This window comes from Nicotiana tabacum, chromosome 14 (assembly GCF_000715075.1).
Source record: "Nicotiana tabacum cultivar K326 chromosome 14, ASM71507v2, whole genome shotgun sequence".
Lineage (NCBI taxonomy): Eukaryota > Viridiplantae > Streptophyta > Magnoliopsida > Solanales > Solanaceae > Nicotiana > Nicotiana tabacum.
This window is the reverse complement of record NC_134093.1, coordinates 104769805-104796196: the sequence shown is the minus strand read 5'-3', so window position 1 is coordinate 104796196 and position 26392 is coordinate 104769805. Positions and strand designations below refer to the sequence as shown.

Below are 26392 nucleotides of genomic sequence, written 5' to 3'. Positions count from 1 at the left end.
AGTTACTCAGATGTGGCCTCATGAAGATAAATCAAGGCAACTTTACATTGTCTTGACCAGGTAAATTCACATTGTTATAATTCAAAAATACATAAAGAGCAAGAAAAAGAAGAAGAAATGTAATAAGACAAATACATGCCAATTTTAATGTCATGTTTACTGTTTTTGTAGTAACAGAGGTTTTACTGTATGAAAAGTGGTAAAACTTAAGAAATTTCATGCAATTTTTGTTTTTTATTGAATGAATGATATTAGTACTAAAATCCCAACCAAGACTCAATATATTGACATTGACAACCTTTATAATCATACATCTCTTCATGTTTGGCAGCTAACAAATTTACTATGTGAACCTACGAAAGAAAGCTGCTTAAAATGTGCATGATTGATCCTCTTAATTTGATCAGTGTTTTGCTGCTATTTAGGGGTGTTCCTTATCGAGAATTAGCTCTCTATATGGGAATATAACTGCTGGTCAAGGGAAAATTCACAAGGCATTGAAATGTAGAGAACCTGGTTTTAAAGCTGGCATGTATACATGGACATCACTTAACACTTTTTTACGCTTATGACTAGAGAAGAAGTTGTTAATTTATTATTAATGTTAATAAGAGAGCGATATTGTTAATTCATATATGTGAAGAATATTATTAATATTACATGAGTTGTCTCAGCACGCGGCTCGATCCAAGTCGTTTTTGTTTCATCCTTCAACTTCTTCATGTGGGTTTCCTCAAACACCTCATCATGAGTAACTGGTCTTCCTTTAGCCTTTTCCGGCAAAAATAAATAATATGTTAAAAATGGTAACTAAAATAGTTATAAATCAAGAAAAATATAATAAACACATTACCAATCTTCTTCGATGAGCCACCATACTAATTGAGTGCTCGTGTGCACCGAGCCACCCTTGTTGGACAAATGGGCTACCCTTCCCTGTTAACTCTTCTTCTCAAATTTCGGAGAGTTCCAATACTCAAGAAGATTAACCCATATATCATCAAGAATCCAACTTGGCCTCTTTTTACTTTCTCGAGCAGTCCGAAGCATATCAGACAACCTATCACAACTTTTCTTAAAGAAAACGACTCGTACCTCAGCTTCAAAATCGTGTGACCATGCACACTTCATCTGCAAATAACCACTTGCATCGAAAAAGTACCAGTCATACTCTATTTCTAAAATCTCCTGAAGTACACCATAATAATCAATATCTTCATCTTGGTCCCATCACCACCCTTCACCCAGACTCCGTTATTAATGGTTTTTTTATTCTTAGACTATTCTTCCGTGTGAAACTTGTACCCATTGATAAAGTACTTGGACATAGTTTTAACTTGAGGAATAGGTCCCTAAGCTATATCACGCAAAAATGGATCACTTATACCATTGTCTGAATTATGAACCTATATAGAGTTGAAGAAAAATTAAGAAGTTAGAAAATACAACTTGTACAAAAATGAGAATATGGTATTTGTTAACACTTATATAATCTCTATACCACTCTAAAAACCTTGAATAAACAACATCTTGGCCAAACACACTCACAAAATATCTCTCCCACATATTTATAAAGTTTATTATCTAAAATAAGAATAGACCATGCAAGTAGGTCAATAACATAATTTCAAACCTACTCGTAAAATTGTTGAACTTCGGGGTAGTTGAGCAACACGTGTGTTGTAGCCGACTTTTTCTCCATCCCAGTCCAATTTCGTTTTTTATACTTTTTAGAACTTCAACCGGGTTGATTGAATATGGATATCGGCGGTGCCAAAGGATCATTATCACCTTCATCATCATGCCGATTTGGCCTATTTCTCAAACATGGCACATGATGCTCAAAATAATATGAACCAAAATGAGAAGTTTCGTTCACTAGATATGCTTCACATATTGATCCCTCAATCTTGAATTTTTGTTTCACCATCCGCTTACATTTGCCAATAGTCCTACGTAGCATAATTTTATATGGGAAGAAGTGTAATCAAAATACATAAAGGAAAAATAATTAATGATTATTACCTCTCAAATGGATACATCCATCTACATTAAACAGGCCCTCCAAGTCGTGTCTCTCTTACAAGATGAACTGGGAGATGTTCCATTACATTGAAAAAACTACATGGAAAACTTTTTGCTAGTTTGTTTATGATTAAATGGATGTTACTTTCCATCAAAACTAGATTTCCCTCCCTCAATGTATTAGCACATAGGTCTTTGAAATATAAGTTATCTCTGTAATGGGTTTCCATATTCTCTCAGGCAAAGCACTAAATGCAATAGGAAGTAATGATTCCATGAAAATGTGACAATCATGGCTTTTCATATACATCATATTTCCTTCTTTCATGTCAACACAATTGGATAAGTTTGAAGCATACCCATCGGGCATTCTCAAATTTCGAACTCAATCACAGATCTTTCGTTTGTCATCCATTATGAATGAATAGTTGGCCTTAGGCTTCACCATCCTGTTATTTTCTTGTCGTAGCTCTAATTCTCTTCACCTACAGTATTCATGTAAGTCCATCCTGGCCTTCAAATTATCTTTTGTCCTGTTCTTGTCATCCATTATAATATGAATCAGATTATCAAAAGAGTTCTTTTCAATATGCATGACATCCATGTTATGTCAAAGAAGATTATGCTTCCAATAAAGTAACTCCCAAAATATGCTATGTTTTGTCCAATTATGCTCAAAACCATAACCAGGTAATTTAAGCAATGGAGACTCTGTTACCTTAGGAAAATTCTTAACCCTCTCCCAAATTTCCTCCCCCGACAAGTTTGCTGGTGGCTCATCATAATCAGTTCGATTCTTCATAAATGCACTAGTATTTCTCCTGAACTCATGATTCATTGGTAAAAACCGACGGTGACACTCAAACCATGTGGTCTTACCTCCATGTTTCAAAGTGAATACTTTTGTATCTTCCATACAGTAAGGACAAGCTAACTTTCCAGTAGTCGACCATCCAGATAACATTCCATATGCAAGAAAGCCATTAATAGTCTACATCAAAGCAGCGCGCAATTTAAAATTTTGTTTAGTTGATATGCCGTATGTTTCAACACCTTCCTGCCACAATAACTTTAGCTCATGAATCAAAGGCTGCAAATATACATCAATCAAACTTTTTGGATTATTTGGACCCGGAACTATGCCAGTTAGGAACAAATATGGACTTGTCATATACATCTCTGGCGGAAGATTATACGGTGTAATAAAAATAGACCAACAAGAATATGGTGTGGCAGAGACAGAAAAAGGAGTGAATCCATCTGCACACAAACTCAACCTAACATTTCTTAGTTCATTAGCAAAGTCAGGATACATCCCATCAAAATGCTTCCACGTTTCTCCATCTGAAGGATGATACAAAATATCAGATGCCCTTCTATTTTCGTGGTGCCATCTCTTAATTGGAACTTTCTTTGCTTTGGCATTTGTGACTTCCTTAAAACGAGACAATACACAAAATTTATATGCTTCTAGAGCCACATCATATTTATAATATAACATACAATATTTTTCATAACAATCAATTTTTGTTGAGGAAAGTCCTAACTTGGAAACTAACTTCTTAGCCTTATAGTAATCACCGGGTAAGTTAATGTTCGGATTAACTTTACCCATAAGCCCAATTATAGAATTCATGGCCGCTTGAGAAATATTCCAATCCGATTTGATAGTTAGTAATCTAACTGCAACAGACAACTCCGAGTGCATTGAGCCTTCATAGAGTGGATGACTAGCCGCTCTAATAATTCATAAAAGTGCTTTGCCTCATCATTGGGAGACTCGTCAATATTTTGTTGGGATTGAACTCCTGGGTGTATCCCAAAAGCATTCGACATCATTTCATGCATTTGAGAATTATCATAATTTTTCTCAAAGAATGTACTACTCTCATAACTAGTAAGATTCTGAAAGTCAACGTCAGCTAAATTACTGTAGTTCTCTCCATGAACCGTCCACACATAATAATTTCTCTAAACCCCTTTCTGTAAAGATGAACTTTAACATCCTCCGGTATCAATAAGTTTATACATTTTCACTTAGAACAAGGACATCTAATTGTTCCTTCATTACGGAATTCGGGAAGTGTTTTTGCATAAGCAATAAACCCTCTAACACCTTCTATAAATTCTTCCTTCAACCCCCCACAATTAGGATGATTTCTATCATACGTTCATCTACGATCTCGTTCCATCTATTACATACAAGATAAAATAATTAGATAAAGAAATAAATAATTTATTTCATTCACTCAGTGGAACGTCATGAAACAATGTTTCATAAACTATTCCTTATACATGAAAATTGATAAAGATTACTACTTTAGATTTTACCACTATATACTGATCATGTACTTTATTTTCTTATATTTTAGTTGATTAATGGTCCGTGTTAAAAGATAACTACACAAGTCGACAACCAAAAAAATTAAACTGTGTATTTTAAAATTATCAACTTTCTATCTCCATTTCTGGAAGAGCTCTACACATTTATATAAAGAAAAGGAGAACTTTATCATAATAGTTTAACATTTATACTCTTAGGAGACAATGCATGTAACGAGAATAAACTTTTATTTTTACTCTTAATATCATTTTTATATAGCAACATAAATTTCACGAATTGTTTAAGGCCAATCAATACACCTTAAAGTTCAATCTTAAGGTTTTTACAAGTGAACACATTGTACTTTGAAATTATAGTTTAAAAGTTTTATATTTCTATCCGGTAGCAGTATTAATTCTCTATTTTTGTGACTTTTCTTCATAGTATAAAATGAGGCAAAGAAAGTTACTAAGCTCATATTTTGCACCAAGTTGTAATCATGTAGCAAGAATATGGATCATATCAAGCATGTGGAAACCCAAATAGGAAAATATATATATATATCCTTGTTCCTCCACATGAAGAAAAAGCACAATTCAAATATTCTTTTATTCACAATCAATTATAAGCGTACGTAACACAACACTATTATCCGTTTTGGAATATTAGATGAAAGTACTAAAAGAAAACAGAATAGTTAATACACCTACTTAAGAGGTACTAACAATCAAAAAATAAAATATAAGATAGTGTTTTTTGTGTGAAATATCGATTTGAGGCATGAAGGTGCTAATTCAGAAACAGGATTTTAGCTTACCAAATTCTCATCACCAGGAAGGTTTCCGTTTTTGGCAAGATTGACAGCAAGCAAGATTATTCAACTGCAATAAAATTTATACAAAATTTTATGTCTTTCATGGTTATAGATTACCAAATTTTACAGGAAATGCATCTACAGAAATATACATGACACGCATAAACTCTAATGTAAAACAATTGAGCCTTATAGTTTACCTTGATTATTGTCACAGTGCATTAGTCAAATCCAAAAAGTAATCCCATTCATTGCAGCACATGTTGCTCTTTCCAAAATGTCTTTTTCAAGTTTTTTCTCACAGTTAACCACTTCTTGGTTGCATATATAATAAATAAATAAAAGCCTACAGTTCACTATTCATTGGACTAGATACTCCCAAGCAGGGGCGGCTCAACAGATATCGGGGCCTAAGGCGAAACCATATTCGGAGGTCCCTAAATCTCAGTATAATTCCACTAGTGAGATTTGGGGAGAGTAGTTTGTATGCAGACCTTATCCCTACCCTGGAGTAGAGAGGTTGTTTCCGATAGACCCTCGGTTTCCTCCCTCTAAGAACTCATCACCTTACTCTTGGGGTGACTCGAACTTACAACCTTTTGGTTTGAAGTAGAGGGTGTTCATCACTAGAGCAACACACTCTTGTCAAATATACTAATTAATGAGGGAAGAAAATTATCATAATTTATAAATTTATTGTATAAAATAACCTCAATCAAGTAACAAAAAATATACTGTAACACTTTTTTTATTCTAATTATTTATATAAATTATATAATATATAATAGTAACAATAATAATAAGAATTTAAAATAAATTTGGGGCCTTCAAAATTTGGGGGCATAAATAAAATCCTACAATTCACTATCCATTGGACTAGATACTCCCAAGTATGGAGTTTCTTAAAAATAAACAATAAAGTACAAGAAGATGACAAAAGGCCTTTGTTTCTTTCTAGTTTTTTTTGAGAAACCAGGTCACACTTCCCCCAATCACTAACATGGAGAACCTTTAAAAATGTCAAAATTTCCCACTACAGTTAATAACTCAAACCAAAAAAATGAGAATCAAGATAGGGTATACAGAAGAAAGAGAAAGATAAAGCATTAGATTATACTATATTTTACAGGATGGGCTTTTAAACTTCATGAGCAATCTGTTTATTTTTTTTCTTTTTTCCTTTTTAGAAAAGCTATCTACTTCTAAAAATATTGACGAATCATTAATGATCAATTTTTTAGATGTTGTTGCTTTAGAAATAACCATCGAATTAGTTGAAAACGTATGTGGTCAATTTTGAGAACATGTAGTTAATACAGTAGATAAAATTCAAAGTTCAAATCATAAATTCACAAGTTTATATTCCACCAGCTATGAACTATAAAAATTTAATAACTTCAAAGACAAAATTAGAAAAATTGCAAAAGAGGGCAACTTGATTCGCTTCACATTAATTTTTTTAAACCTAGGATTTGAAATAGTATAAAATCCCTAAGTTTCAAAGTACTTTAGGGGATATCAAAAATGAAAAAGGAGAGGGTGAGTGAGAGATGGTGGGAGGGGTCGAATTACCTGGAAATGGAGTGAAGAGAGAGAGAGAGAGTGACGGAGGGAGGCGTCGTGGAGTGGAAGATATAGAGGCGAAAATACAGAGGCGTCTGTGGAATAGAATGAGGGAAAACTTAAGGATATGTGAATAATAATAAAAAATTTCCACTACTACCTTGGAAAATCTCCGTGGAAAATCTTTTTCAGAGATATAAGAAAAATTTAAAATTTTAAAAATATTCGTTCACATTGAGTCTATGGGAATATGTAAAAAAAAAAATTATTTATTGTTTAAGTTCTCATTGTCTTCACTAGGAAATTTTTTTAGTTTTATATAATTATTTTTTTTAATGATTTTTTTCACAGAATTAGAGGGAACTAAGTTACGCGCATTTTTGCGCCAAAACATTCCCACGGATAGTCACTAGCAAATGTTATTATTTTTCTAGGAAAAGAAATTTTAATATTCCCATTGTATTTCGGTGGGAATTGCCACTGGAAAGTTTTTCATGGGAAAATAATGTGTTTCTAGTAGTGTAGAAAGGTGGAGGCTTTAAAGACTTGGCCTGAACCTTAGACAGTCACTCAACTTAGGAGATTTCTGGGGTTAGTTGGGTATTATATGAGGTTTATAAGAGGGTATGGGGTCATTAGTAAACCTCTTACGAACCTACTCAAAACAGATAGCTACTGCTGGATTGAGAAGGCTGAGGAAACCTTTGATAAGCTGAAATTTGCCCTAACTACAACACCAGTACTAGTTCTTCCAAACTTCTCTCTGGCCTTTGTGGTAGAAACTGATGCTTGTAATATAGGCATTGGAGTTGTACTGATGCAGCAAGGCCAACCAATTTCCTATCTCAGTAAAGGATCGTCTTCACAGCACCAATCATTATCAGTGCGACAAGGAACTGTTAGCACTAGTCCTGGCAGTAAACAAGTGATCTCAGTACTGACAGTGAAACCTTTCATTGTTAAGACAGACCAAAAAGCTCTTAAGTTCTTGCTAGATCAGAAGCTACACACAAGCAATCGGTAGAAATGGATCACCAAGTTAATGCAATATGACTTTGAGATCGAATACAAAAAGGGAAAGGAAAACAAGGCTGCAGATGCACTCTCTAGACTTCCCTTGATAGAGTTGTCATCCATAACACTATCAACTGGGAAGAGCAATCTGTTAGAGGCAATTATGAAAAGCTGGGAGCTAGATGATGAGTTGAAGGAAGCAATCCAAACTCTCAAGAACAAGGGCTCTAATGAGATGGGATACACCTTCATACATGAACAATTAAGAAAGAATGGTAAGCTAGTGATAGGACTTGACCTACCACTAAGAAAAGAAATCTTATAGTTATGGCATAATTCAACTATTGGAGGGCATTCAGGGATGGACAACACTTACAAGAGGATATCCTTTATATTCTATTGGAAAGGAATGAAAGAAGAATTTTAAGAGGTTTGTGAAAAATTATGATATTTGTCAGAAGCACAAGTATGACAATGCCACTTACCCAAGGTTGATATAGCCTCTTAGAATACCTTATGCAGCTTGGAGTAGCATAAGCATGAACTTCATTGAAGGGATACCTAAATCTAAAGGAAAACTAGTCATCTGGGTGGTGGTGGATAGGCTTACTAAGTATGCCCATTTTATAGGTATATCTCACCCTTATTCTACAAATGAGCCGGCCAAGATATTCATGGAGCAGATCTACAGACTACATGGGCTGTCAGAAGACATCATAAGTGATATAGATCCTATTTTTACAAGTAAACTTTGGCAAGAATTGTTTGCAATGTTAGGAGTAAGTCTCAATACCTCAATTGCATACCACTGAAGTCTCAATACCTCAACTGCATACCACCCTCAAACAGATGGCCAAACTGAGATAATTAATAGGTGTGTGGAGAATTATTTGAGATGCTTGTGTTTTGATTCTCAAAAGGACTGGATGCACTATTTGGGGCAGCTGAATGGTGGTACAACACTACATTTCACTCCTACATACAGTGCACACCATATGAAGCATTATATGGTCAACCTCCTCCCTTGCACTTGTCTTATGCTGCTGGAAATTCAATCATGGATGAGGTGGATAGAAGCCTACTCGCTAGGGAGTTCAAGGTGTAGCTTCTGAAATATCACCTTAAAAGGGCTCAACAGAGAATGGTGAATCAAGCCAATAAACATAAATCAGATAGATAATTCAATTAGGGTGACTGGGTATATGTTAAAATACAACCCTACATGCAGATCACTACGTGAGGGGGATAATTTTCTAAATTTTCTGCTAAATATTATGGGCCCTATCAGATTCTACAGAAAGTAGGAAATATTGCCTACAAATTTTTCTTCCCTCGCAGTTGCTACTGCACCCAACGTTCTATGTCTCTCAACTCAAGAAATGCCATGAGCTACCAGAAGCAACATCACATCCTCCCATAGTTGAATTGTCAAGTCCTTACTATCCTTAGCCACATAATATTTTGGATAGGCGCATGATCCAAAAAGGAAATAAGGTTGTGGCTCGGGTTCTAGTCCAATAGGACCAGTTGCCGCCTGATCGAGCTACATGGGAAGATTATCCATCCTTGAAGACACGCTTTCCTCTTTTCCTTCCTTGAGGGCAAGGAAGTTCTTAACGGAGGGGAACTGATGCAATTTAGAAGAGGGTCAGCTTGCGATGTTAGTACGGGAGGCATTAAAGGTTGTACGTAGCCGTTAGAATCAGTTAAGTGACGAGTAGATTTAAGTTTATTAGCTGAGCAGTTAAGTCCCTTCTAGGTTTCTCATGTAAGTTTGAGTAATTGCAATTAGGTCTATAGATTTACGTTATTCCTACACTTTTAGTCATGTCAGAGTTAGTTACATAGTTTTGTGTGGTAGTGGATAGTGGAGGCTATATGTATTCATCATTGAGTTATCAGAAGGCATCAATTGAAAACCAATTTTAATTTTGACCTAATTTCTTTTTCCTTAGCTTTTTACTTCTTCCTTTTTCACTGTTTTATTATCGCTGACATCATATTTTTATCCCTGTGAGAAGGTGAAATAACAATCCCAAGATAACTAATCTTGCGATAACTTATTTCCAACCAAACAACCCATAGTGTTTAGTACTAATGTTTATAAAAGTTGTCTCTAAATGAGTATATATAGCAATCATTTTCATCTTCTATGCTAATTGAAGTTCTGTTATGAGTCATGTTAAGATAATGGGGTGATTTATGAGAGTGAAAAATCCTACTTTTTTGTCAACTATTTGAAACTTGATAATCTATTTATTTATTTTTAAAAATGATGACAGGATGTATGGACCAGAATAATAAATAACAACAGCAACAATAGATCTACTATAATTTCACAAGTGGGGTTTAGGGAGGATATATAGTGTGCACGTAGCTTTACCTGTATCTTGTAAAGGTAGAGATACTGTTTCCGATAAACCATCGGCTCAGGAGCCGAAGTAATACATAAGTTGGCAAATAATACGCCTGCATTGGCATTATTGTGACGCCTTTGGTGTTTATAAATTCAAATGATGAACTAATGGAGAGTTGGTCACTTGCCAATAATTACATTAAATTATAATTACCAACAATTATTATTTTGACAATTTTAGACAAAGATATGATAGTTTAGTATGATATATACTTTACCAAGTTATATCTGTAGCTATATTTTAATGGAACATCTTAGAGTAGAGCCCTCACCAAGTATTCTCTGCATGAGAGCAGCTAGGGAGGACTGTCCAAAAAACATTAAGTTGATTTAACTGCCTCAAAATTAAAGGTATGAACTTATATATGCACTTATTCACGTTATCATAATTTATTTCAAGTTCGTTTGCTACTCAATTAACATGAGCATGACTACTTTGGAATACTCTATTCATTAATTTCAAAAACATTAAAAGATAATTAACAAATATTTGTAATTAAGCAATGTAATTACTGTACATTTAGTCTTGTCGGAGTTAGTTACATAGTTTTGTCTGGTAGTGGATAGTGGAGGCTATATGTATTCATCATTGAGTTATCAGAAGACATCAATTTAAAATCAATTTTAATTTTGCCCTAATTTCTTTTTCCTTAGCTTTTTACTTCTTCCTTTCTCATTGTTTCATTGCCGTCGATATCAAGAAGTTGTTAATGAGCTATGAGAAGTGATTAATGAAGTCATACACAGCGATAGAAGACCTGAATGAGGTAAAGATATAGATCCAAGAGGAGGAGAGTTGTACTTTCCTAGTGATTTTCCCATCAATTTAGGAGAAATGGCAACACCCAGATCTATGGAAGGTAATTGTTCTACTTTATCGAGTGTTTCATTTCCTAGTAGTATTCCGACCTCAAACACTATACCTCCTATTCGAAATACTACCATGGGAGTTAATTGGACCTCCCCTGGAACTCCTACTCAAATGTAAGTGAACCCTAGTATGTAAAATCCAAGTCAACCAGTGAAAACACACATATTACCCTATCCTATAACACATCTTATTATGTTCTAAACACAAGGACCTTTAGGTCCTTATTCCCCACAACCCAGAACTCTTCCACCTCAATCTCACTTTCTTCCTGAATTAAACATAAGTTATCACAGTCAGCCTTACCAGTGTCCTAGCACTCCAAGTCGAGTTCAATACCCTTATAACTCTTATAACTAGCCCACACAGTATCCAATAGCTTATCTAGTACCTAACACCTATATAACATCACCTATATACCACAAAGTTCCTTATGAACCACCCCCTAACCTTCCTCAAAACACACCCAGAAACAGTCAATGGCAGGCTGCAGTTCACCATCCAAATACCCCTATACCAAACCTTCCATTTACTAAATATGCTAAGGTTGAGTTCCCAAGGTTCAATGGAGAGGATTTGAGAACTTGGTTGTATAAGGTGGACCGGTTCTTTTATGAGGAAGAGATCATCATCCAATAGAAGATGAAACTAGTGTCTATGCACTTTGAAGGTGATACACTACAATGACATTTTGGATACATGAGGAGCAGGGGTAAAATGCCTCTCCCAACATAGGATGAGTACATTTGGGTCATGTGTGACAGCTTTGGTTCAGAATATACTGATCCAATGACTGAAATAATGAATGTGAAGCACACAGGGACAGTGAAGGAGTACCAAAAGGCATTTAACAATGTAATGACTAGGTTGGACATATCGGCAGGGCATGCAATTAGCATCTTTCTTAACAACCTCAAGCCTAAATTGAGCAGTGTTGTCAGGGTGGGAAATCCAAGTACCTTACCTCAGGCTTACTACCTGGCCAAACTACAGGAGGCAAACTTTGTTGCTCAAAGCAAGGCAATCAGAAACTTGAGTTCAGGGTCCTCCATGAATAGAGGATCAAGGGGACACAATTCGAGTAACTGGCACAAAGATAGTTCCCATGGGTTCAAGAAACCTTCTGCTGTCAGAATGGATAACAACAGAATGAGAAGGTTTACACATACTGAAATGGATTAAAAAAAATAGCAAGAGGCATATGCTTCTTCTGTGATAAGAGTTTACTCATGTCCTTTAAATGTAAGGCCAATAGACAAATCTATTCCTTGGAACTGGGACCCACAGAAGAATTGGATGAGAAGGAAGAATGTAAAGAAGAAGACTTAGAAATAGAAGAATTCAGGGAGGAAGTATTGGAAGAACCACTTGAGAATTGTGTTATATTTTTATAGGCACTCAATGGTACCCCAGGGTATCAAACACTCAGGCTTAGAGGATTCACTGAACAGAAGCCATTAGAGATCTTCATTGATTGTGGATCTACCCATAATTTTATTGATGAAGACACAGCAGAAAGATTGGGATGCAGGATCAGCAGAATCAAACCTTAACTAGTACAGGTAGTTGATGGTGGAGAAGTACCTACAGAAAAAATGTGTAAATGATTTTAGTGGATAATGCAGGGTGTTATATTTCAAGATAATTTCCTAGTATTCCCTATAGGCAGCAGTGTTGTGGTGCTGGGCATACAGTAGTTGTATCCTTTAGAAGATATCAAGTTTAATTTCAAAAAGCTATTGATAGAATTTGAGTACGAGGGAAAACTGTTGACCTTACAGGAAATTCAACCCAAACTCAAGGATGTCCAGTCCAAGGCCTTAGAGAAGGTTGATATAAGTAATTCAAAGTTCTTTATGATTAAGGTAAGGGGTGCCAAAGAAGAAGAATTGAAGGCTACAAAAGCTGAAGATACAACGGAATCAAGGTTGGTCAGTGAAGTTCTAAAGGAATATGGCAATGTGTTTGGTGAACTAACACAGTTACCACCCTCTAGAGTTGTATTTGATCATCACATACCATTATAAGAGGGCACATCTCCAACCAATGCCAGACCATATAGGTATTCACCTGTACAAAAAGATGTTATAGAAAAGCTGGTGCAAGAGATGTTAACTCAAGGTATTATTCAGCACAATTCTAGTCCATATGCCTCACCTGTGGTGTTAGTAGGAAAGAAAGATGGAACATGCACAATGTGTGTGGACTATAGAGCTTTGAACAAAATGACTGTCAAAGATAAATTTTCCATCCCTATTATTGAAGAGTTATTAGATGAGCTAGGAGGTTCCCAGATATAATCTAAAATAGACCTCAGGGCAAGGTACCATCAAATTAGAATGGTACCTGAAGATGTAGCCAAAATTGCTTTCAAGACACATTCTGGGCATTATGAATACTCGGTCATGCCTTTTGGGTTGATCAATGCTCTTTCAAGCTTCCAAGGATTGATGGACCATATTTTTCAGGCACATTTGAGGAAGTTTATCCTTGTGTTATTTGATGATATTTTAATTTACAGCAGGAGCTTGGAAGAACATTTGCAACATCTCAAGATTTCCTTTGATCTATTGGTACAACATCAGTTACTAACAAAGAAAAGCAAGTGTGTGTTTGGGGCAGAAAGAGTAGAATACTTGGGGCATTACATATCCTCACAAGGAGTGTCTACCGATCCTAGAAAAGTGGAAGCTTTAAAGACTTGGCCTGAACCTAAGACAATCACTCAACTTAGGAGATTTCTGGGGTTAGCTGGGTATTATATGAGGTTTATAAAAGGGTATGGGGTCATTGATAAGCTGAAATTGGCCCTAACTACAACACCAGTACTAGCTCTTCCAAATTTCTCTCTGACCTTTGTGGTAGAAACAGATGCTTGTAACATAGGCATTGGAGTTGTACTGATGCAGCAAGGCTAACCAATTTCCTATCTCAATAAAGGACTGTCTTGTCTTCACAGCACCAATCATAATCAGTTTATGACAAAGAACTGTTAGCACTGGTCATGCCAGTAAACAAGTGATCCCAGTACCGACAGTGAAACCTTTCATTGTTAAGATAGACCAAAAAGCTCTTAAGTTCTTGCTAAACCAGAAGCTACACATAGGCAATCAGCATAAATGGATCACCAAGTTAATGCAATATATATGACTTTGAGATCGAATACAAAAAGGAGGAAAACAAAGCTGCAGATGCACTCTCTAGACTTTCCTTGATAGAGTTGTCATCCATGACACTATCAACTGTGAAGAACAATTTGTTAGAGGCGATAATGAAAAGCTGGGAGCTAGATGATGAATTGAAAGCAACAATCCAAACTCTCAATAACAAGGGCTCTAATGAGATGGGATACACTTTCATACATGAATAATTAAGAAAGAATGGTAAGCTAGTGATAGGACCTGACCTACCACTAAGAAAAGAAATCTTACAGTTATGGCATAATTCAACCAGCGAAGGGCATTCAGGGGTGTACAACACTTACAAGAGGATATCCTCTCTATTCTATTGCAAAGGAATGAAAGAAGAAATCTAAGAGTTTGTGAAAAATTGTGATATTTGTCAGAGGCACAAGTATGACAATGCCCCTTACCCAGGGTTGATACAGCCTCTTAGAATACCTGATGCAGCTTGGAGTAGCATAAGCATGGACTTCATTGAAGGGCTACCTAAATCTAAAGGAAAATCAGTCATATGGGTGGTGGTGGATAGGCTTACCAAGTATGTCCATTTATAGGTATATCTCACCCTTATTCTGCAAATGAGCTGGCCAAGATATTCATGGAGCAGATCTACAGATTACATGGGTTGCCAGAAGATATCATAAGTAATAGAGATCTTGTGTTTATAAGTAAACTTTGGCAAGAATTGTTTGCAATGTTAGGAGTATGGCTCAATACCTCAACTGCATACTACCCTCAAAGAGATGGCCAAACTGAGGTAGTTAATAGGTGTGTGGAGACTTATTTGAGATGCTTGTATTCTGATTCTCAAAAGGACTGGATGCACTATTTGGGGGCAGTTGAATAGTGGTACAACACTACATTTCACTCCTCCATACAATACACACTATATGAAGCATTATATGGCCGGTCAACCTCCTCTCTTGCACTTGTCTTATGCTGCTGGAGATTCAATCATGGATTAGGTGGATAGAAGCCTACTCGCTAAGGAGTTCAAGGTGCAGATTCTAAAATATCACCTTAAAAGGGCTCAACGGATAATGGTGAATCAAGCCAATAAACATAGATGAGATAGACAATTCAATTAGGGTGATTAAGTGTATGTTAAAATCCAACCCTATAGGCAGATCACTATGCCAGGAGGACAATTTTCTAAACTTTATGCTAAATATTATGGACCCTATTAGATTCTATAGAAAGTAGGAAATGTTACCTACAAACTTTCTCTTCCTTCCCAGCTGCTACTGCACCCAACGTTCCATGTCTCTCAACTCAAGAAATGCCATGAGCTACCAGAAACAACATCCCATCCTCCCATAGTTGAATTGTTAAGTCCTTACTATCCTTAGCCACACAAAATTTTGGAGAGGCGCATGATCCAAAAAGTAAACAAGGCTGTGGCTCAGGTTCTAGTCCAGTGGGACCAGTTGCCACCTGATCGAGTTACATAGGAAGATTACTCAACCTTGAAGACACGCTTTCCTCTTTTCCTTCCTTGAGGACAGGGAAGTTCTTAACGGAGGGGAACTAATGCAATTTAGAAGAGGGTCAGCTTGCGATGTTAGTACGTGAGGTATTAAAGGTTGTACGTAGCCGTTAGAATCAGTTAAGTGATGGGTAGAGTTAAGTTTATTAGCTGAGCAGTTAAGTCCCTTCTAGGTTTCTTATGTAAGTTTGAGTAATTGCAATTAGGTTTATAGATTTACGTTATTACTACACACTTTTAGTCCTGTCAGAGTTAGTTACATAGTTTTGTCTGGTAGTGGATAGTGGAGGCTATATGTATTCATCATTGAGTTATCAGAAGGCATCAATTGATAACCAATTTTAATTTTGACCTAATTTCTTTTTCCTTAGCTTTTTATCTCTTCCTTTTTCACTGTTTTATTGTCACCGGCATCATATTTTTATCCCTATGAAAAGGTGGAATAAGAATCTCAAGATAATTAATGTTGGGATAACTTGTTTCCCAACCAAACAACTCATAGTGTTTAGTACTAATGTTTATAAAAATTGTCTCTAAATGAGTATATATATAGCAATCATTTTCATCTTCTATGCTAATTGAAGTTCTGTTATGAGTCATGTTAAGATAATAGGGTGATTTATGAGAGTGAAAAATCCTACTACTTTTTTGTAAACTATTTGAAACTTGATAATCTATTTTGAAAAAAAATATTAAAAAAATGATGAAATGATGTATGGACCGGAGTAATACATAACAACAGCAACAACAGACCTAGAATAATCCCACAAGTAGGATTTAAAGAGGATATAATGTGTACGTAATCTTACCTGTATCTTGTAAAGATAGAGATACTGTTTTCGATAGACCCTCGGCGCAGAAGCCGGAGTAATACATAAGTTGGCAAATAATACGCCTGCATTGGCATTATTGTGACGCCTTTGGTGTTTATAAATTCAAATGATGAACTAATGGAGAGTTGGTCACTTGCCAATAATTACATTAAATTATAATTACCAACAATTATTATTTTGACAATTTTAGACAAAGATATGATAGTTTAGTATGATATATACTTTACCAAGTTATATCTGTAGCTATATTTTAATGGAACATCTTAGAGTAGAGCCCTCACCAAGTATTTTCTGCATGAGAGCAGCTAGGGAGGACTGTCCAAAAAAATTAAGTTGATTTAATTACCTCAAAATTAAAGGTACGACCGTATGAACTTATATATGCACTTATTCACGTTATCATAATTTATTTTAAGTTCGTTTGCTACTCAATTAACATGAGCATGACTACTTTGGAATACTCTATTCATTAATTTCAAAAACATTAAAAGATAATTAACAAATATTTGTAATTAAGCAATGTAATTGGTTCTTTTTATAATATTAATTTCATTGTAAGAATAAAAGTAGTTTTAAGCAATTGACGAGAAAAAATGACCACTTGAGAACAACTCGTGCTCGCTATAATTGAATATCTTACATTTTATTTTTCATGCCCACCATATTTTTTAAAGTAAATCATTTTCAAAATTGGATCTCCTTTATCCTTTGTGTCAAAAATTCAAATTTTAATTACCACAAGGGGGCGTTACAGGATTGTTGGGATTCCTCCACATAGATGTCCGGTTCGAACTCCGGAATGAAGAGATTTTTGGTTGGGACTTGGGAGCGTTTTACCTCACGATGAACCTACTCGACACGAATCTGAATTAGTTACACCAGAGAAAACCAATGATTTGATTATTAATTGCAAGAAGTGTCTAAGTAGTGTCCATAGTTACTTGTTATAGGATTTATGATTTCAAAAATAGAATCATTGGGAATAGGTGACTTGCCAATAATTGAGTTTAAGTAATACTTAAGAACCATTTGTTTATAGGTTTATATATGTGAATAATTTCATAGTTTAAGAGTTTCAGTAAACTAGTGTAGTGTTGGGTGTGGCATCCCCTTAAACTGTTTAGGTTAATCTTAGTGGGTGTTTGGACATAAGAATTGTAAAATTCAAAAATAAAGTGAAAAAAAATTTAAGTGAAAATTATATTTGAAAATTAGAGTTGTGTTTGGACATAAATATAATTTTGGGCTGTTTTTGAAGTTTTATGAGTGATCTGAGTGAATTTTGAAAAACAGTTTTTTGGAGTTTTTTAAATTTTCGAAAAATTCCACATTTTCAAGCGAAAATTAAAAATTTTATGGCCAAACATTGATTTCGGAAAAAACGAAATTTTTTCGAAAAAAGTTAAAAAAATTCTTATGTCTAAACGGGCTCTTAGTCTGTAACGATTTTTCCGTAAACTGCTTTAATCACTTTCAATAAATGAACCTTATTTAGCGGAAAGAATAACTTGGCAAGGAGAATCTTCTCCTGTGTCACCGTCTCACCGATATAAGGTTACAATGATGTGGAAATAATTACTAGAATTAACCTAAATAGTCGCCAATCAACCCCTTAAACTAAAAATAGTCGATGTATGTATAATATATGTATAATTTATGTATAATTTGTATAAGATATATATTAATTAATCTATAATTAAAAAAAAAAATCTATATATACTGGGTAGGAAAAGTAACAGTAAATCCGATCGACTACTTGTGTAAAGATAGCAAACCTGTCGAGCTAAGCAATGCATTTATCATCCATTTTGACTCCACTAAAGAGATTTCTAATTTTTGGATGGTTGCGATGATTAATATTGTAAGAATTATTATGTAGTGATAAATAATGAATAAATTGTTATGCAAAAATTACATAATTTAAAAGTATTTTTATCTTTAAATACTTTAATACTTGTATTGCTAATACAACATAACTTAATGGGGATATTATTTAATACCATCAACCAAATGTTGCATAAGATTATACAGATATTTTTTTAGAGCCATTCAAATGCTGCATAGATTATGCAATGACTAATCTCTATGCAAAATACATACTTATAACCAGATGCAAAGAAATCACCTAATGTTCTTGTCTTCGCTTGGATTTGAACCTGAAACGTCATGATTCTCGACCAATGTTATACTAACTGAAAGACATCTTTACAACGTGTAAACCAACTGAAAAATGCTAGTTAGCAATACTTTACACCTCAAAGTACTAATAATGCTAATTGCAAAAGCTTGATTTCTTCAGTCTCTAATATAATCAATTTGAAATCTAATCCCCAAAAGTGTTGAATTGCAAAGGTATCAGAAGATAAGGCATTGATGCATTATTTACAATGTGTATAATTGATGCAAAGCTTCTGTTATGACTAATATTACAACTTAACAGATGACATAATCATTAGCTACCAAGTCCAAAACTTTTTCACACTAGCAATCAGCTTTATTGTCAAATATAATCAGAAATATGGTATGCTTAACCAACAGATCCTTCAAGTTTCAAGCTCATTAGTTGATTCACCTCAGCTCCAAATTCATCAGGAAGTTCGTTGAAAACGTCCCTACAAAACCCTGAAATCATCGCAGCCATCGCTTTCTCGTAGTCAATTCCCCTCTGCTGGAAATAAAACAACTGATCTTCACCAATCTTTGACGTGGTCGCTTCGTGTTCGATGCGGGCAGTTGGGTTTTTGCTCTGTTCAAATGATGATAACATCAGTAGAAGCAATAGTGCAAAGCAGAATTTATGCTTACCTCATACTCAAAACTGAGAACAGAGAGAAGTGAAATTTCGGTTCAAAATTAGAGCAGGAAGTTACATTAGTTAACATTCAGAAGGATCTTCTCCAGAAATGCTTGATCTAGCTACATCTAACGTCAAGTTCTAAATGTACTAGCAATGATCATTGGCAATGTCTTTTGATCCATGCTTAAAGATCTCTAGACATATTACAACAACACATCTAATCATCGCCATGCACTTGAAATGAAGACACCAAGAAACACTCAAGCAGAATTGGCACTCTTTCTTCTACTCACATCGACTCCACAAGCAATCCAGCAAAAATAACTATGCAACCCAAGACTGATTAGGTATGAGAAACATTCTCCGAAAGCTAAGAGGAACAAACGACTCTATGCATCTTGCAAACATAAATAACATCCTCGGATAAGCCAATATACAACAACAACAACAACCCAGTGAATTCCCACAAGTGGGGTCTGGGGAAGGTGGTCTGTACACAGACCTTACTCCTACCCCGGAGAGACGGATAAGCCAGTACAGCTTGAGGAAATTAAATTCCAGGCATTATAAGTATAAATGAACTATCAAAAGCCTAATAAAACCTCGCTCCCAAGGGTGTGGACCAGTGATCAATGAAGTGGGTTGAGAACCATGAGGTTTCAGGTTCAAATCTCAGCGGAGGCAAAAAATACTATGTGATTTCTTCCCATCTGTTCAAGCCTTAGTAGACAGAGTTACCTGGTACATGTTGCTAGTGGGAGGTAGCAGGTAAGTCGTGGAATTAGTCAAGGTGTGAGCAAGCTGGCCCGGACACCACGGTTATAAAAAAAGCCTAATAAGACCTCGAGTCCAATCAGGAACTTCTAAGCTGCCTGCCTCAGCAGCTTGTGTAACTTCTTTTTACAGATTGTTTTTAAAAGAGGAAATAGCAATAGTCCCTCTGAACCATTTCTCCCCTTTTTTCTTCATCTTGTGGATGATTTCTAACTTCATAAGGAAGAATTTTCTTTCTCCTTTAATTCTAGATCTCGAAAGAAGAGGTCTTGGACGTTAGCTGGTGAAATAAAAAAACTGTTTATTCTATGAAAAAGGTCACATAAAAACTTAAATGCACCAGCATCATGCATAACAAACATCACCATAAAACAGCTAAAAGGATTACAGTGTGATTGAGTAATTTATAAGTAGCAACCCTAGCATGTTGTGGCAACAAAAACAAAAATGAAACAAGACTTATTGTTTTTGATAAGGAAAACAAGACTTATTGTTATCAAGCTAAGACAGAGATGACGAAATTAAAGTTCCCAAAGAACAAACTACCTGAATGTACGGGTAAGTGTTAGCAGCAGCAGTATCACCAATGAGCATTGAATCACACTGCGAGGAGTTCTTGGCATTTTCTGCATTGGACAACACCTGAACTAGTCCTCGATAACAGTTCCTAGAATGTCCTGCAGAAATACCCTTTGAAATTATCCTGCTCCTCGTATTCTTCCCTTTGTGTATCATCTTTGTCCCCGTATCCGCCTGCTGATAATTATTGGTCAATGCCACAGAATAGAATTCACCAACTGATTCATCACCTTCTAGCACAACACTCGGATACTTCCAAGTAATAGCTGACCCTGTCTCCACTTGCGTCCACGAAATCTTCGACCTAGGTCCAGCGCAAAGTCCCCTCTTTGTAACAAAATTATAAATACCTCCTTTACCTTCCTCATCTCCCGCATACCAATTCTGCACAGTGGAATACTTAATCTCCGCACCTTCATCACAATACAACTCCACCACAGCAGCATGTAACTGATTAGTATCATATGCAGGCGCGGTACACCCTTCTAAATACTCCACAAAACTTCCTTCCTCCGCAATTATAACAGTCCTCTCAAACTGTCCAGTTTCCATAGCATTTATTCTAAAATAAGTCGATATCTGCATCGGACACCTAGTGTGTTTGGGTATATACACAAAAGATCCATCACTAAACACAGCGGAATTAAGAGCCGCGTAAAAATTATCTTCAGGGGGCACAACTCTCCCCAAATACTTCTTAACTAAATCGGGATACTCCCTAATCGCCTCAGATATCGAACAAAAAATCACACCAGATTTCTCTAAAGTCTTCCTATGTGTAGTAGCAATAGAAACACTATCAAGAACAGCATCAACAGCGACATTAGCCAAACGATTCCTTTCGTTTAAAGGCACACCCAACTTATCAAAGTACTTAATAAGCTCAGGGTCAGCTTCATCTAGACTATTCAAAGTTGGTTTCTTTTTAGGTTCTGAATAATAAACAATATCTTGAAAATTAATTTCTGGGTACCTATTATCAGACCAATTAGGCTCTTTCATTTTAATAAATTTCTCATAAGATTTCAACCTGAACTCAAGCATCCAACTAGGCTCATTTTTTCTCAAAGATATCAACTTTACAGTTTCCTCAGAAAGCCCTTTTGGTAGTGCAAAAGATTCAATGTTTTCATTAAAACCCCATTTATAGTCTCTTTTCAAGAATTTCTGAAGTGGGTCAATTTCATTTGTTGAAAAGGAGGAGTCTTTACCTGGGGTTTCAAGAGTGGTGTTGGCCAATTCTGCAGCTTTGACCTTCAGATTTCTTGAATTAGGGTTTCTGGGGGTAGCTGATTTTTGAAAAAATTGACACCCTTTTGGTAATTTAGGTTGTTCAGTGATTTGTTGGGGAGATAAACAGGAGATTCCATTGGTAACAAGAGAAGCCATAATTACGGCCTTTGGAAGGTGTTGGAAGAGAGAAAGAAGCTTAGATTGAAGTATTGAACAAACAATCAAAAACTACAACTTTTAATTTTGTTATTTTTGGAATATTTTGCAGGTTAGTGTTGTTTTATTTATTTCTGTGGTGCTTATTTATAGAGGGTCTTGTGCTGACCACATGCCTTCTTTTTCGGCCATGAAATTTTTGGATTTTTCCTATAAAATATATCCACTTAGGTCAGTTAGGGGTTAGGACTAAATATAGAGTAGAGCTGCCAAATAATTGTATGGATAGTAAATTTTGCACAAATTTGGACTAGAGTGAAATTTATTGAAGTGCCAGTGAGTAACTTAAAGACTAATAGATTACTCTTTTGATTCATAATAAGTAATTTTTTAATTTTTTTTTATTTTAGTTTAAAATAAGTATTTTTTTTACAAGAATAAATTAACTTTAATTTTCAAATTTATTTTTATTTACATGTCTCAAGTTAATAATATACAAATTTTAATTAAGGATAATTTAGTCAAAATATTTATTTATTTTCTAGGAGTTGTGTTTTATTAAGAGATATGCCAAAGGCAAAAATTCACTTATTGTGGACAGGAGAAGTATAATTTTGGGTTAAGTAAAATGACATATTTGTTGGCATAGTTGCAATAAATCTATACATACATCTATATAAAGCAAGGACCATAAGTGCTGATGTGGCACTCTCATTTGCCAAGTTTTCTTTTTATCTATTTTCTTAGAATTTTGCCTTTTTCTTCTTAACCCTTTAAAAAAATGTTGAACACTCCTCTATTTTTTTTTAAAAACAATCATCTATTTTAAAAAGAATATGTCGAACAGTCATCTATGTTTAAAAGGTTAGTACACTCAATAAATAGCCGCCTCTCGTTTACGGCTTCTCATTTGTTTTTTTATCCCTCACATCACTATTTTCGATTTTTTCGTTGATATTGTACACGCCATATTCGTGAATTTGGGTAACATCCTCCGAATCGCCTAAAATTTTATGGGTCCATCAGAAACGACCTAATGAACACTAGTCATTACTTCACCATAATTTTTCCTTATTTTTTAGTATTTTAGGGCCATAAAACAGGAATTCATGGTATTTTAGGGCCATAAAACAGAAATTCAGGATGATTTCCAATATTTCGTTTTCTAGTGTCCGTCATTTTCATGAATTCGGGCAACGTACTCTAAATCGCCTCAATTTTTATGGACCATAAGAAACGATTTAATGGAAATAGGAATCTCATTTTTCTGGAATCGCCAAATTTTTGTATCCAAATGTCTATGCCATCTTCGTGAATTTGGGAGACGGGCTCCGAATCGCTAAAACTTTTGTGGCTTCATCAGAAACGATCTAATGAACATAGTCATTGCTTCACCATGACTGTTTCTCATTTTTTGGTATTTTAGGGCCATAAAATAGGAATTCAGGACGATTTTTAATTTCCCGTATGTTAATGTCGACGTCATCTTTATGAATTCCAGGACGGGCTCCCAATCACTTAAAATTTTGTGGGCCCATTAGAAACGATCTAAGAGGAATTTTCAGAAACCACTATAGTTTGTTTAGAGCTTAGTAACTATATAGTTTGTCTAATTATCATTCGTAGTTATTGTTTAATTGTTACTAACTTGTATAAATTATATTCAAACGCGCAATGAATACAACTTGTGTCCTCCAGATGCAGCCTGTGTCAACTGTATTCGTTCGTGCAATAAATACAACGTGTATCAACTGTATTCGTTCTTGCAATTGTATTCATTCGTGTGACGAATACAAGGCGAAATACAAGGACGATGCAACATGCATCGACCGTATTTATTCGCAATACGAATACAACTAAGATGAAATACATAAATACAAAAAATAAAATATTTTTGTTGAGAGTCGAACCCAAGACCTACGCTGACTAAGCGGACGCTCTAACGAACTAAGCTATGAGAGCTTGTTGCTCTCTTGTTTTAGTGCAAAATAATTAATCTCTTATTTTATAGATTTGCTATAAAATTCAAATATAGCTACGAATGGTAAATTTGCTGAAAGTATAGCTACGAATGGTAAATACAGTGTAAATATTTGATGTATAGCATAATTTTCCCAATGAACAATAGTCATTGCTTTGCCATGACCGTTCTTCATGTTTTTGGCGTTTTAGGGCCACAAAACAGGAATTCAAGATGATTTCCTATTTTTCATGTTCTAATGTCCGCGCCATCTTCGTGAATTCGGACGACGATCTCTAAATTGCCTAAAATTTTGTGGGCCCATCAGAAATGACCTAATTGACAATGGCCACCGCTTCACCATGATTGTTCCTCGTTTTTTGGCGTTTTAGGCCCATAAAACAGGAATTCAGGACGATTTCCAATTTTATCTGTGCTAATGTCCACGTCATCTTCATGAATTCGGGTGACGGGCTCCAAATCACCTAAAAGTTTGTGGGGCCATCCGAAACGACCTAATGAACAATAGGCATGACTTCGCCACGAGTGTTTCTAATTTTTTAACGTTTTAGGGTCATAAAATAGGAATTTATATAACATTCCCTATGATGATATTACCAATAATGATACTACTAATAAAATGATAGAATAATACAAGAAAGAAGTTACAGCCAAGCCCCTCCTTTAATCTTCAGAATTGTTCAACCTGTAGCACCTTGACTTCTTCTACAACTATCTTCAGAAAAAGTAGTTACCTAAAAACATAAGGTTTAATTTTAGGTCATTCAATTTTTATATTAATGCACCAAAATCGTTAAAATACTTTTGTAACCAAACAGTTACTCAATTTTACCTAAGTACAATAGAAAATATCGTCATTGTTTTGCCCTACTGAACTCTTGTGGTTATTAGTCAAGATTATATGACTTTTTCGTTACAAAAAATAGTCCGTGACTTTCCCGAAACTTAGATAAAATTTTGAGTAATTTTTTTGTTAAAAAATATATTTTAACAACTTTAGTACATAAAATAAAAGTTGAGTTATCATAAATGAAATTACCCTTAAAAAAACCAGGGAGAAAATAGATTCATTTAGGAAAACAAGATCTTTTCGATCTGCAGTTGAAGTTTGATCAGTATCAATTCTTGTGGAGCATAGAAGCAGGTAATTTCTTAATTTAATATTTCTCATACATGCACGTGAAAAACACGTCAGATCTGCTGCAATTGTCTATGTGCACATGATTTTTTTCTTCTGTTTTTTCTCATATCAACATCTTATATTGATTCTTTTTTTATATCTTCTGTTTCAAGATCTAAGAAATTATTGTCTAGAAATTGATACCTATGGCGTGTTGATAAGTAGGAAATTAATATGCTAATGATGATTATGAAAATGTAGAAGAAATTGTTTAACAACGATAGAAGACTAAGGACCAACACCTTTTGGATTTTCGGATGGATGCTCTAATGACTTCGAGCATAAGTGGATCTAGGATTTAAACATCATTATCAGTTCGAGTTCCGGGTTCTATGATATCACATTTGATTTAATGGGTTCACAATCTATTATTTATATTTATTTAGTAAATTTCTAACATATATAGAATTTGAGTCAAATCTATTGGATTTGGAACCTCATCCAGGCATAAAATCATTAAAATAAAGCCTAAAATAGTCCCTTAAGTTTGAGACTTCACTCAAATAGTTTCTAAAGTATAGGATAGAGTATTGATAGTCCTCCGAGTTTTTAAAATGGCGTACATTATGTTTAAGTTAACCTAATGGAATACATTAAAGGGCAGCCTAGTGCACGAAACATTCCGCTTTCGTCCACCCCTAATGGAATACATTATGGAGTATATATCAAATCAAAAGGAAAAGGATAAATCATCTTCTAAGTTTGAGACTTCACTTCAAATGATTCCTAAATAGATCATTCTTTTAAGTAAAGCACCACAGTACTTTGAGAGACAATTTTGGACCTTTTTAGTCTGCAAAAGTAAGAAATTTATAGGTTTGCTTTTCTTAATGTACATCTAAACAAGAGCAAATTAATGGAACTTGTACTTGAAAGAGATAATTTAGTTAGTTTGAAATTTTAAGATGTTTAGGAAGTAATAAACAAAGGATTGAAATCTCACTTCCTATAGGTATTTTGTCACAGTTTTGTCTAAATCTTTTATCCTAGTCCATGTGTTTGTAACACTAGTAAAGGGCAGCCTGGTGCACTAAGCTACCATTATGCACGGGGTACGGGGAAGAGCCGGACCACAAGGGTCTTTTGTACGCAGCCTTGCACTGCATTTCTACAAGAGGTTGTTTCCACGGCTCAAACCCGTGATCTCCTGGTCAACATGGCAGCAACT

At 35.1% G+C, this 26392-nt stretch overlaps 1 protein-coding gene across 1 annotated transcript; it reads right to left on the bottom strand.

Annotated features, from left to right (window-relative positions):
- Nucleotides 1-18882: 18882 nt before the first annotated feature.
- On the bottom strand, nt 18883-22288 carry LOC107776429 (iron-sulfur cluster assembly SufBD family protein ABCI8, chloroplastic). Its single transcript, XM_016596323.2, has 2 exons — nt 20642-22288; nt 18883-19270 (listed from the first exon to the last, which is right to left on the bottom strand). Exons 1-2 carry the CDS (start codon nt 22061-22063, stop codon nt 19052-19054), a joined length of 1641 nt encoding a protein of 546 aa, XP_016451809.1. The 5' UTR covers nt 22064-22288; the 3' UTR covers nt 18883-19051.
- Between the last annotated feature and the right edge of the window lie 4104 nt (nt 22289-26392).

What these genes read in the sequence shown, in the direction of transcription:
- LOC107776429 (XM_016596323.2), bottom strand. Translation starts at nt 22,063, where the DNA reads ATGGCTTCTCTTGTTACCAATGGAATCTCCTGTTTATCTCCCCAACAA. An exon ending in ACACTTACCCGTACATTCAG is followed by an intron (nt 19,271 to 20,641) that starts GTAGTTTGTTCT and finishes TCATTTGAACAG; the next exon opens with AGCAAAAACCCAACTGCCCG.